The 14483-nt window shown below is 46.2% G+C and overlaps 1 protein-coding gene across 1 annotated transcript; it reads right to left on the reverse strand.

The window, feature by feature from the left end:
* Window positions 1-6968: 6968 nt before the first annotated feature.
* LOC131720852 (zinc finger CCCH domain-containing protein 10-like) lies at window positions 6969-13021 on the reverse strand. Its single transcript, XM_059013042.1, has 4 exons — window positions 12830-13021; window positions 10604-10733; window positions 8199-9097; window positions 6969-7644 (listed from the first exon to the last, which is right to left on the reverse strand). The coding sequence occupies exons 3-4, from the start codon at window positions 9003-9005 to the stop codon at window positions 7147-7149; spliced, it is 1305 nt and encodes a 434-aa protein (XP_058869025.1). The 5' UTR covers window positions 9006-9097; window positions 10604-10733; window positions 12830-13021; the 3' UTR covers window positions 6969-7146.
* Window positions 13022-14483: the final 1462 nt, after the last annotated feature.

Consider the following 14483-nt stretch of genomic DNA (forward strand, 5'->3'; position numbering starts at 1 on the left):
TATGCAGTGCAGTAAAAGCAGAGCGTGCCGAATCACATGCCATCGACCTGTGAGCCTCTCAAAGCTGCTGAAACCTCCGGGGGATTAGAGGGAATCGAGTGTCTGTATCAGGAGGCTGAAGGACGGAGGAATGGAGAGGAGCAACAGCAAGAGATCGCACCGGACTGTATACACAGCACAGTCATTTCTGACCCCTCTGCAACTCGTAAATCTCTGTACAAAATCAGTTTTTTTGGTATATTTAGTGTGTCAGGTAAAAATGATCTAAGTAGAAACAGCAATCGATAATGACAGAGAACACGTGATAGGAAATTGAACACGTGAGAAATTCAAAATTAGGAAACCCTTGATGATATACACCGCTTGGCCATTTTATTAGGACTGGTCTGCCCGCTCGGATTTGCCCTGGCCCTGGTGTGGGGTGTGTTCTCCTGGTATACCCTGGTGTGGGGCATGTTCTCCTGGTATACCCTGGTGTGGGGCGTGTTCTCCTGGTATACCCTGGTGTGGGGCGTGTTCTCCTGGTATACCCTGGTGTGGGGCGTGTTCTCCTGGTATACCCTGGTGTGGGGCGTGTTCTCCTGGTACACCCTGGTGGGGGGCGTGTTCTCCTGGTACACCCTGGTGGGGGGCGTGTTCTCCTGGTACACCCTGGTGGGGGGTGTGTTCTCCTGGTATACCCTGGTGTGGGGCGTGTTCTCCTGGTATACCCTGGTGTGGGGCGTGTTCTCCTGGTATACCCTGGTGTGGGGCGTGTTCTCCTGGTATACCCTGGTGTGGGGCGTGTTCTCCTGGTACACCCTGGTGTGGGGCGTGTTCTCCTGGTACACCCTGGTGTGGGGCGTGTTCTCCTGGTACACCCTGGTGTGGGGCGTGTTCTCCTGGTATACCCTGGTGGGGGGCGTGTTCTCCTGGTATACCCTGGTGTGGGGCGTGTTCTCCTGGTATACCCTGGTGTGGGTCGTGCTCTCCTGGTATACCCTGGTGTGGGGCGTGCTCTCCTGGTATACCCTGGTGTGGGGCGTGCTCTCCTGGTATACCCTGGTGTGGGGCGTGCTCTCCTGGTATACCCTGGTGTGGGGCGTGCTCTCCTGGTATACCCTGGTGTGGGGCGTGCTCTTCTGGTAATCCCTGGTGTGGGGCGTGTTCTCCTGGTATACCCTGGTGTGGGGCGTGCTCTCCTGGTATACCCTGGTGTGGGGCGTGCTCTCCTGGTATACCCTGGTGTGGGGCGTGTTCTCCTGGTATACCCTGGTGTGGGGCGTGCTCTCCTGGTATACCCTGGTGTGGGGCGTGCTCTCCTGGTATACCCTGGTGTGGGGCGTGCTCTCCTGGTATACCCTGGTGTGGGGCGTGCTCTCCTGGTATACCCTGGTGTGGGGCGTGTTCTCCTGGTATACCCTGGTGTGGGGCGTGCTCTCCTGGTATACCCTGGTGTGGGGCGTGTTCTCCTGGTATACCCTGGTGTGGGGCGTGTTCTCCTGGTATACCCTGGTGTGGGGCGTGCTCTCCTGGTATACCCTGGTGGGGGTCGTGTTCTCCTGGTACACCCTGGTGTGGGGCGTGTTCTCCTGGTATATATACCCTGGTGTGGGGCGTGTTCTCCTGGTATACTGTCACTGGATCGCCCAGATTGCTTATGGGATTGACGGCGCTCTGCTACTACTGCTCTGATTCTGCACCTTCTAGCACCTTGTGGAGTCGATGCCACGTCAGGGCTGTGATCAGAGCAATCCGTGGCCTAATACTAGGCAGTCTATTTTTTATTTTATTTTAAATGCAAAACAGTTTCAGGTTTCTGTGTGCCTGCCTCCCCCAGTAACGCTCATGTGTTTTTCTGTTATAATGTTGCTCTCCAGTCAGCAACTAAATATGGAAAGCAAAGTTCATCAAAGCCTCATAAAACAGCTTCTCTTTGTTTAGCTGGAGAAAACAGCATGGTCTCTTAGAGACAGGTTTATTGACTCACTGAAGCTCTCCCCCAGAATAGAGAGAACCAGCCAGGCAAGAACAAAGACACATCCTGCTCTCACAGACTTAACCCCTTCACTCCTGATCTCGTGTAGAACTGTTCAGGGCTTGGTGTTCCACTGTGGGCAGACTGCCCCTGAAATACATTTACTATAGTGAAAGGCAGGGACCACACTGGGGAGTACCAGCTTTACCCCAGATATAAATAGGACAGCAGTGTGGAGTAGTGGTTAGGGCTCTGGACTCTTGACCATAGGGTTGTGGGTTCAATCCCCAGTGGGGGACACTGCTGCTGTACCCTTGAGCAAGGTACTTTACCTAGATTGCTCCAGTAAAAACCCAACTGTATAAATGGGTAATTATATGTAAAAAAAATAATGTAATTGTATGTAAAAATAATGTGATATCTTGTAAATTGTAAGTCGCCCTGGATAAGGGTGTCTGCTAAGAAATAAATAATAATAATAATAATAACTATACACGCTACTGTATCTAATATACTGGCATTGCAGGCAAAAAAATATAGAAATTACAAAGCAGGTGGTGTAACTAAATTCTGCAATTTAAAAAATTGTGACAGCGTGCAATAGCATCCCTGTCTCCAGATATCTGCATGTTACACTTTTTTGCAGCTATCTGGATAACCTTTTTGTATTAACATTACTCAGCCCAAGTTATTCAGATTCCAGAGATAGATGGAGGTGTGCGTCTGTCCGTCCGTCCGTCAGTCACACTCAGATGTTTGCGTGTATTTGGAGCGCCGCTGTGATGAAACACTGCGTTGCTAATTCTTATTCTTTACTATGGATATACTGCTGTGCTGCAGGTCATGGTCTCAGCTTCACACTGCTAGACCATGCCAGTGAGGCTGGCACTCAGTCCACCTAATGTAAGGTTTATTCACTCTAGTTTACTTGCATCACCGGTCACAGTGTGGATAGATGCAGCACGAAACAAACAACACAAATGTGGTTCTTAGATTACTGACTTTCCCAACCTTAGTTCCTTATTCTCACTATTGCAGTGGTGCTGAGAAGTTCACAACAGTACATCTACACTGGTTGTGACAGAAGCCACATGCTTTCCACAGGACATGTGCTAATTCTCTTTCCACTGGGTTTTTCTCTGTATACAATATGCATGGTTTGTGCTATACCATTAATTAAAGTACTGTAGTGTTTAATATCACTCCATGTCCCCTCTGCTTATTATCCCATGTTGAAATGTCCCACTCGTGACACAAAAGGAGCTGTTTTGATATACATGACGTCTGCATTGAGAGAGAAGGGTTTTTTCTGTCTCACAATGCAATCCACTAAGCAGTTGCCCGACAGAGTTGCTTTTTTCCAGCTCAGCAGCTGCTCAGTGAATCAGCAACATCTGGGCTCAATCAGCAGCTCTTTATTAAATATTAAAGCACAGCCCAGGCTTTCTGTTCCTCCGTTATCCTCCCCCTACCTGACTCTGTGTGTCGTCAGTCTCTTAACACAATCAAACATGATTACCAAGGCCTTGGGCTCTGTAAACAGGAAGCGCTGAGACGATAGATAACACTCAGTGTAGTTCAGCAGCAACTGCTGTGTGCTTTAATATTCAACAGGTCCCGACTCCTAGACTTCAGCTATCAGTATGATAAGCTAGCAACTCACTGTGAACTACATTCCTAGTACTTGTATGTTAATTGTGTGACAGATGAACTCTAGATTGCACACAGACGGAAATGCATCTCCTTATATCCCTAGATTCACAGAACCTCAATTACTCGAGTCAAAGAATGCCCTTACTGAGTTTCACCACAATTAAATAAGCTGTTCTCAACTGCCCGGCCACTTTATTAGGACCTAATATCAGGTTGGGCCATCGTTTGCCCCGATCCCAGGCTGCTGGAAGATGTCTCGAGGGATCTATTCAGTCATTAATAGTCCAGGCACGCGGTGCAGAGAGGTAAGATGAGGATTGGGATGATGAACACATCATTCAAGATCATCCCATACATGCTCAAACGGATTGAGATGCGTGGATTGTGGCGGCCGTGGAAGATGCCTGAAGTCTGTCTCCTCAAACCATTTGTGCAGAATTCTGGCGCAGGGGAAGGGTGTGTTATCGGCCTGAAATTAGCAATCCGCAGTGGTTTATTCAGCCTTCCAGAGTAATCAAGGGACCCAGGGTATAGCAGGAGAACACGTCCCAGACAAGAGGTAAGATCATGTATTTCAATCCCTGGTATTAAAATGGTATTCGAAGCAACTCTGTGAGTTATTTTCATTGCTGACTGCAATACCACATCGCCCTCTGCTGGAGACACGAGATTCTGAAGACCAAAGTGGTTTAAAAGATTCCACTCACACTGAGAAATGTTTGCAAAGTAGGAAAAATGACCCTGAACTGAGCCAAAATGCACGTGGGCCTACGTTAGATCTGATAAGCATAGAAAAAATTATAATGTGGCCACAGTGAAGTTCATTACTGCAAACGCCCTCTACGGGAGCTCCATTAACCCCTTAACGTACAAGGAACACGGGTCCCACAAATACAATGATGCAAACTTTCTTATTTTTGAGTCGCTCTCAAACGTGTTTCAAGAAGAAACGGTTTGAACAGCGAGCGCGCAGGTCCTTGTGCACCTTCAGGGGTTAAAGGTGAAACCACGGTAATACTTCATTTGTAAATGGACACTTAGATTTTCAAACACAAGTCAAACAACCACAGAAAGTTTAAAAAAATATATATTTACAGGTGTACAACAGCAACTTGAACAAACAAACGTTTAAAAAAAAAACTAACATAAAAAACAACACTCACCATTACTGTACATTTTAAACTGAAAAACAGACATTAAAACAAACCGTCTTTTATAGAAGAAAAAATGTACAGTATATATAGATTTTTTTACACTATTGGAAATCATTTAACCAATCTTTTTTTTTTTTTTTTTAAAGGCGTAGTAACAAACGAGACAAGAAGTTCACTCTGTCACAGGGAATACACAGATTAGTCAAAACAACAGAGAATGGGTTTTCTGATCCACTATAAGCTGTGTGAGAGTTGTGTGCAACTATTCAGCAACAAGCATGGCAGAGCAGAAGGATCTCAGTGACAATGTGTCGCTCAGGCAGCGCTTGCACAGGGAGAGGAGGGGGAGCAGGAGCAGGCTTGTATCAGTGGAAAGGTAGTTTTAGTGCGGGCGGGATAGGGGTTCAATATCCAGTAACACAGGAAGCAAGTCAATAAGGACAGGAAACATAGTTAGGGCTGTATTTTTTTCACTGTAAAAAAAAAAAAAGCTTTTTTCCCCACAGCATTTCATGGTCTAAAAATAGCAGTGGTGGGCAGCGATATGAAAATTTGACATCGATGTCATGCATGTGTTTTGATATCATTATCGAATTTTTCCCAAACACAACTGCAATATATTATATATATATATATATATACACACACACACACACACACACACAATACATTAACAGATATTTACCTATGAAAAGCAATAACTTACTTTAACTGTGTGATTCTTTGCTTCATAATATCCCTACGGTCGGCTAATAGTGCGAAACGTACTGCAAAATGCAAATAGCGTTTGGTACCATAATGCCAATCAATGAAATAAAAAGCTTCAATAATACTTGAGTGTGTGGCGTGTCTCTGCCTAGGAGGCTGTATCTATAGGGTTTATTGTATTGCAACATGAAATAAACTTGATTCACCTGTGTTAGTATTTCAGCAGCACTGGCAATAAAAAGCATGTATCTTTATGGAGAGCAGTGTGTGGTGTGGGATATTTCCAGTTTCGTCTTGCTGTTCTTCTATTTAAACATAAATCCATTACAGCACAGCAAATGAATCTTATTATTAAAACTGATGCTTAGCTTAGACACACCATGTTTATTTCACCAGCAGTGCTCAGGTTTCATCAGTTATTGATGAAGCACACAATTGTAGAATCCCACAAATTATAGCGTTGTGACAGAATGAACCAGCTTTACCTGAGCCACAATGAAAACAACCTGGAAACAAAGACAACTATGAGGGACATGGTGTGCTAGCTACAAGGAAATCGATAGAAAATGCCTTTCTGAAGCTTTGTATTGTTTAAGCATGTGTGTATTAAGATCATGCTCAGATCCCATCTACAACAGTACATTGCTTCAGAGGTTGTGTAAGACCACACGCTCTGCAGAGCTACTTCACTCGCCCTTGACTGGCGAGTAAATGTGATTTCTACAGAGTGTGTGCTTCCGCTAGCTCAGTGCATCTTAATGCACAGACAGCAGAGCCTCACATGTGCTATGTATCATATTATTATTTTAGTATTAACACCCCTATAATACACCCCGCTTGGACGCAGATCAAAGACTGAACGGGGAAGACTAGTGATATTCCGTTAACCTCACACAGCATTTTACTCAAGTCTTTCTTTGAAATACTGAAACAATGCAAACAAACAGACTTTGCTACCCTGTCAAGACGTGGATTTTCAGAGAACTTTTTTATGAACCTTTGTTGAATTGCATATTCAATTTCAGAAACAGCGTTGTCAAAGATTGCTTACGAGCAGATCAATTCAATCTCATGAGATATCTGCTAACAAGATCAAAACAGTAAAGGGCAGTTCATGTCCTGTGTGCCCAACACTGCTGCCACCTTTATTACAGCAATATAAGGCAAGGTTTCCAGTCCACTGGTATACTGGAAGACATCACGGAATGCTGTATGTGAACAAGACTATTCCCAAAATCATTGGCTATTCTCTCTTCCCTTTCCCCATCCCCAACTTCCATTCATGGGAATATTATTGGGTTGTGAAGTCCGAGAGCCACACTGCTTCCCTCCCTCCCTCCCAGTCCCTCAGCTCTAACCACTAGAGCCACACTGCTTCCCTCCCTCCCAGTCTCTCAGCTCTAACCACTAGAGCCACACTGCTTCCCTCCCTCCCAGTCCCTCAGCTCTAACCAATAGAGCCACACTGCTTCCCTCCCTCCCAGTCTCTCAGCTCTAACCACTAGAGCCACACTGCTTCCCTCCCTCCCAGTCCCTCAGCTCTAACCACTTGAGCCACACTGCTTCCCTCCCTCCCGTCTCTCAGTTTTCACCCCGGGGGTCACACTGCAGTAGGAGGGTAGCGCCCTGGGTCAGCCTCACAGCCACAGCAGCAGCACCCCCCGGTGGCCGGGGTCAATGGGGCATGGTGGTGATGCGCATGCTCTGCGAGGCGATGGGGTAGGAGACCATGGGCGTGGTGGCGTGGCTGATGGTGATCCCGGTGAGAGACTGCGCCATGGAAACTGCCACGGGGGCCACGGAAACGGCGACAGGTGCCATGGAAACAGGGGGCACCATGCTCTGAGCGATGGTCTGTGCCAGCGCTGCGGAGAGGGGCGTGATTTCAGAGTTGAGGTGTGGCAGGGGGGCGCTGGAGGGAGCTGCGTTGGCAGCGACAGGGGCAGGGGTCCCCAGGTCCTGCTGGATCACTGGGCGGGGCTGCATGGCCTGGCTGCTCAGCGTGGTGTGCGTCTGGGCGATGCCATGGTTGTAGGAGGTCACCGTGCCCACAGAGGGCAGGCTCTGCTCAGAGGGAGCGGGGGTGGAGGTCAGAGTCAGGACCTTGCCCTGGAGGCGGAACTGGGCGTTCTGTTCCAGCAGGACCTCGTTGGTAGCGATCAGGTTGTGGACCTGCAACAGAAGAGAGAGGAATGGCTGTAATCAGGCTGACTCAATATCTGCAGGAATCACATCATGTACTTTTCAATAATTGTTTTCAGAATCACTTTTCTGTTCAAATCAATCACTGCCCACCAATTAAATCATCTAAAGAATGGGACAAAATCATTGGGGTCAATTCCATTTCCCATTCCCTTTTAATCAATTCCAACCCAACACTGATCATGACTGCAAAAAGCAGTATTCTGTTCAGTGGCAACAAATTACGTCAATTGAAGTCCCTGTTTGTCAGTCAATTAAATCATCTTCAAACGAAAGCAGTTGAACAAACACAACAATCATTTTATCTGTAAAATATAAACTCCAGTTCCTTTGAAGGAACTGGATTTGGGAACGGATTTTAAAAAGGAATTGAAAAACAGGAATCGACCCTGACTCTGACCACTCTCTCTAACAGCGTGTGTGAGTTGCTTCAGTGTATTTTTGCCTTTATAAGTTAGTGGAGGTCTGCGGCGCTGTTCAGCTCAGTTGAGCAGCCTGGGTGTACTGAACCCTGCAAAGCGCACCTGTCTCTTGAGCTCCTCCACCCTCTTCCTGAGCAGGACGTTCTCCTCCTCCAGCAGCCTGTAATCCACGGGCCGGGGCGAGGGCTGGATCCCGAACTCAAAACTCTCCGCGAAGCGCATGCTGTCCATCCGGCGCCTCTTCAGCTGCAGGGCCGGGTCAAAATCCTCGAACCCGGGATCGAAAATCCCTTCCATCATGGGGTCGTACCCGGGGCCGCGTTCAAACCTCCGAGCCCCGACGGCCCCCGACACGCCCGAAACCCCCGGCTGCTCCCGCGGGGGGCGGCAATCTAAACTAACCCCTCCCACTACCCCTCCCACCAACCCTAACCCCGCCCCCCCTCCACGCAACACCTCAAACTCAAAATCCTTCTGCAAGTGCCTGAATTTGCACTTGTTGCCTCTTTGGCACTCTCCCTTCAGGAAGTCCCGGCAAATCGGCACCTCCCCGCGGCTGTGGGGTAAGTCGGTGGGCGACAGGCCCAGCCCGGCCGCTACCTTGCCCCGTAGCCGCGGTGGCAGCTCCCCGGTCTTCTTGTAGTAGTCCTCGTCCTCTTTGGAGCCGTGCACGAAGCGGCAGTTGGCGCGCACGCACTCCTTGTTCTGGTGGTCGTGGCAGAAGATGAACTCGTTCTTCTGCACCCCCAGGTCGGGGACCTCGTTGAAATCGGGGTGCCGGAAGCGGCAGCGCTTGCCACGCTTGCACACGTTGCGCAAGAAGTCCCGGCAGATATCATCTCCCGCCGCCGCGCCGGCCTCATCGCTGCCGCTGCTGCTGCTGTTCAGGTAGTTGTCCCGATCAGGCATGGTTCCAGTTCTGATTACTAAAGAGCTAACGGGTATCAGAAAAGGCCTGCGTGTTCAATCAGGGATATTTCACCTTTGATTCTCGACTCCAGCTGCAAGGAAAGAAGAGACAGAACATGGTTTTTATTTGTCTGCTAACAGTTTCAGGGGTAAACTCCTCGTTCTCAACTCATTTTGATTAATTCTACCGTCTAATCCTACTTCTACAATGCTCTTTGCATGCATGCTTGTTGTGGGGAGTTTGAACTGTTATCCTTGTGGAGGGTCCCTCACCGGTTCAATCGCTAGTCAATACATTTCATGCAACGTTGGTCTGAATATTCAGACATTTGTCCCAGCACTAGTTTGAAGGTTAAGAGGAAAGAAGCTATAAAGGTGCAACCGGCAACCAATTTTCTAACTGAATATCAGACAGGTAATAATCAGCAATAGCCAATGCATAGACAACACTGTCATTCCAAAGCAAGCAGCCAAGTAATGTGTAGACTCTGCACAAAAACCTTGGAACTGGACTCACGCCAGTACAGTAAAACCTATCTAATACTGTCCCGAAAAAACATAGGCATCCTTTATCCGAACACCTTGAAACTCTATTACAGGACATACAATAGGAGTACTGTCCAGGTATACCCTGTAGTTCAAGGATTGTAGTAATGTAGCTCCCGAGTGGCGCATCCAGTAAAGGCGCTCCTCGCAGGATGTGCCCTATAGCCTGGAGATCGCTGGTTCGAATCCAGGCTATGTCACAGCTGACCGTGACCGAGAGTTCCTAGGGGGCGGCGCACAATTGGCTGAGCGCTGCCCGGGTAGGGAGGGCTTAGGTCGGCAGGGGAATCCACGGCTCACAGCGCATCAGCGACCCCTGTGGCCGATAAGGCGCCTGTGGCTCTGCAGCGGAGCCGCCAGATCTGTGTTGTCCTCCGGCACTATAGGTCTGGTAGCATTGCTGTGGATCTGCAGTGCGAAAAATGACGGCTTGGAAGGAGCACGTTTCGGAGGACGCGTGTTTCAGCCTCCGTTTCCTGAGTCGGCGGGGGGGTTGCGAGCGGTGAGCCGGGGATACAGATAATAATTGGGCATGCTAAATTGGGGTGAAAACCGGGGTAAAAAATAATTGGCGACGACTAAATTATAAAAAAAAAAAAAAAAAAAAAAAGGATTGTAGTAATGTTATTTTTTACTTTCTCCATTATGTAAAGGATTTTACTGTAGATGCACCAAACACATGGGACATGCACATATATACTCAACATACTTGATTATAAACTTAAGCAACGGGAAAAAACTGAATAAAATGTCAATGAAAAATATATTTATTATGTGTCCAAAACTACTTTTTTCAGCTACATTTAAAAATATTTCATGCATGAAAGGGTTAACAGTTCCCTCTAAAGCCTTGGGAACTCAGAGCCACTCTGTGGCTTGGAACTTGGTTTCAAGAGACCAGGTTTCAGGTCACTGCACGGCACACCAGGGCAGACTTGGGGTTTGAAACAGCAAAGTTGCCTCAAACTCGGTCTCCTGGAACCAGGTTTCAAGCCACTGTTAAAAAGTGGCATTGTGTTCCCTCAGCTTAAGACCTTCTCAGAGTCACTGACCTGTGTGGCCCGCGTTGGCGTGACTTTGTCTCAGTTTCACTTCTCACCACTCAGGCTGGACCGTCTCCATCATATTGGCACAGATGCCAGTCTGAGAATTGCCTCGCTGCACTCCCTCAGGGCACCATCTCTACAGTGGGACAGAAACCAGCGAGTCAACCAGGTACCAAATTAGGGGTGCAACAATGAATCGATGCATCTACTATTGAGCATCTGTCCTTAAAGTTAAATTAATCAGGATCTGTGAGATTAATTCAAATGTTTTGCTTTTGGACATACATTAACAGTAATGATCAACCACAGTTCAGACAGAAATTACTTCTGTTCAAATACTATTTTTTATTATTATTACAATGTTAAAGGGGCATCTGATGCAGACGCATGCATATTCTTTTCAGTTGTTAAACTCAAGTCCTTTGTGTTTCTTTTTTTATAATCGTATGTGTTCTAATTTGAATATAAGTTGTGCCTTCTTGTTTAACTATTATGCACAGCAGTGTTTTTAGTTATTGGACCATCTGATAAAAAAAAAAAAACTGCTTGTTCTTTATTTTGAAAAATAAAACGTCAATGCATTGATTATCATTGAAAAATGTCTATACAATAATCGAATACAAAATGAGGGTTCCGATTGCACCACTAGGTAAAACACACGACACTCCAGCCTGCAGTGATTAGCTCCTGAACTGCTTGAGACACCTGTGTGTGTGCGTGTGAGCTCCTCTCCGAGCTTCACCCCTAAAGAAAGGTGGCTCACTCAACTCCTCTGTGCTGTAAAACATCCCAATAACATGCAGCTGTGGCAATATCTCAGTACAGGCTGATCAAACCAACCCCAAAGTCATGCAGACCAGGGTTTTGGCCAATGCATGCTTTATTATAATAATACTGAAGGCTGTTTGAAAGGGCGATTAACCATACACGGTTAGGATAAACCACAGCTAGGTTTTACAGCACAGGAAGATCTTCAATACCCCCATGCTGCGAATTGCTCTGTGGCTTAACCAGGTGGGGTACAGATTCATCCAATCAGCCCTTAGCTTCTTACCAGAATGTTATGATCATTTAAAGTAACAGATGTTATGAGGGTTTGAAGTTGAAATTACATTATTATTTATTATTATTAGTTTATTTAGCAGACGCCTTTATCCAAGGCGACTTACAGAGACTAGGGTGTGTGAACTATGCATCAGCTGCAGAGTCACTTACAACTACGTCTCACCCGAAAGACGGAGCACAAGAAGGTTAAGTGACTTGCTCAGGGTCACACAATGCGTCAGTGGCTGAGGTGGGATTTGAACCAGGGACCTCCTGGTTACAAGCCCTTTTCTTTAACCACTGGACCACACAGCCTCAGGCTAAGGTCAGGCATTCGGAAAAGCTTGGTTTCCTAATGTTATGTACTGTAAGAGGTGTGCTTTGCCACCACGCTTGAAAAGAGGCGGTAGACTTGAAAGCATTTGCACAGTTTACAGGCTTCCTGGCGGTAATCGAGGAATGTGTGCGTTAAAGAAGCCAGAGTCCCTTAATTAGATACACCGGGCTGGTCTGCTACGTGAACATGTCAAGGATGTCGGTAACGCGCCCCTCCACCACGGCTGGGATTTAAATCTAGAGCCATCAGTGTGATGAAAAAGTTTACAAATCGGATAAGTGGTGTTTAAGACCTTCGTTAGGTGAACAGATGAGGAGTTCGTATCATGGTCATAATGACTGCTTTACAGCACGTGGAGTAACTTCTTCTGTTCAAGGCACATGTAAAAATGCAAGTGTAACATACAGACAAGCCCATATACCCCCACAGTGTACCGTAAGCGGTGTAATACGTTTCTCGTTTTTACAGGGGCTCTGGACAATAAAATAGAAACTAGAAATACAGTTCTATATACAAGCACCTGCTCTTATTTCACTGTCAACGTACCCGCAAACCCGCACGACAATATGGACAAGGTATTTAATTATTAATACAGAAGTCATTTAATAGCAATTTGGGTTGAAATGGATGATAAATGATTTCATCAGACGGGTTTGGACATGCACTAAATAAATCCCATGACCGTGCTCGAGTGAATTCTGTATCCAGCAGTGACATACATAGCCAAAATAAGACGTGGTTTACCGCAACTAGCAGGACTCGCTATCAAGTCAAACCCTCGCTCAATCACCGGGACCCGCTAAGCCACAGGGGGCCCGGTTCTGTTTCCACACCGTCCCCAAAAACCTTACCTTTTCCTCGCTAAAAACAACAACACGAAGCCGACAACAGCGTCCGGACTGCGGCTCTCAGTCGCTTGCAAATGCGCATAAATGAGAAGGCCTCACCGCTAACCTCCTAGCTCTCTTTAAAAAAAATATCAGCCGCTATAATATTATTGTTATTATTATTATTAATAATAATTTTAATATACATGTAGGAAGACAAACCTAATACAAGCCAGTCCTCCAAACACAAGGATACCTCTGCTAAAGAAGAGCGTTCTTCTCCTAGCTCCCCGAGTCCTCAGAACACGCCACGCAGAGCGCCCCCTCCCGACGCACTCCGGGATTGTCAGTATTTTACTGCACCACTAAGGCGCTCTCAGAGCGACTTGTATGTTTACATGAATTTTGTATTATTTTATTTCAGTACGCAGTTGAATTGCCTAACCACTATAACTACCTTTAACCCATTAAGTACTAAATTACATTTCCTTTGAAAAAATGAGAGCACAAGTAATGTGACACATTCTAAATCAATATTTCTTCACAGAAAAAAAAAAAATGTTATCCTTCGTTTTGACTACAAACTGCTGCGTCCCCGTGTTTGTAATCATTCAGAGCAGTAAAATTTCACGACTGTTATGAAGCTCAACATGGAGCTTTATCATCACTGTGGGTAAAACACCAAGAAATGTATCATTTGGGCTTCAGTTTCTTATTTTATATTGAGGCGTCATAAAAGAATCTCAAGGGCTGTGTTTGCAGAATTAACAGATACATTTAGACTTCACTCTTGTGGTTGACAAAATTAGAGTCATAAAGTTATAGTTAAGAGGAAATTAAAATAACAGGTGGATGCCAGTTATAAATGCTCCACGAATTACAACGTACCCTGTCCTCAAATGAAGACAATGGCACTCAATGGGTTAAACCGCCATGTTTACACACGATCCTCTAACTGTCCAAATACATGAATCATCTCTTCAAATCTGTGCAATGTTTTTTATTATGAGCAAGCTGCTCTTACAGCCGGAGAACCCCATATAGTATTCAATCTTAATGTAACGATTTTAACCACTCGAAATATGTTACTAATGACAGAACACATAATCGTGGAATTACTTCTTCTGTTGAAGACACATGTACACATGTGATTGAGATATACAGAGAACTCCATCTACCCCACAATGTGGCTCCCAGTAACTTCTACATCTGTACAAATACTACAAAAAACGCAAGTTTAATGACAATCGCTTGGACTGGGGCTTTCTGATTTGTTTTTAACTGAAAGACTTCAAGTTGAAATGTTTGTCATTTGAAATGTTTGAGTATTTCGCTGTTATGGATGTTATTCTAAACATTAGTACCAAGTTTCATGACAATTAGATCATAGATTAGATTAAGGGCGTTGAGGGTAGGGAGAGATTCAAGAGATGTTAAAATGAACACACTGAAATAAGTCCCTCAGCTCAAACCATTAGAGCCACACTGCTTCCCTCCCTCCCAGTCCCTCAGCTCTGACCACTAGAGCCACACTGCTTCCCTCCCTCCCAGTCCCTCAGCTCTAACCACTAGAGCCACACTGCTTCCCTCCCTCCCAGTCCCTCAGCTCTAACCACTAGAGCCACACTGCTTCCCTCCCTCCCAGTCCCTCAGCTCTAACCACTAGAGCCACACTGCT

The sequence above is a fragment of the Acipenser ruthenus genome, chromosome 45, assembly GCF_902713425.1.
Source record: "Acipenser ruthenus chromosome 45, fAciRut3.2 maternal haplotype, whole genome shotgun sequence".
NCBI lineage: Eukaryota > Metazoa > Chordata > Actinopteri > Acipenseriformes > Acipenseridae > Acipenser > Acipenser ruthenus.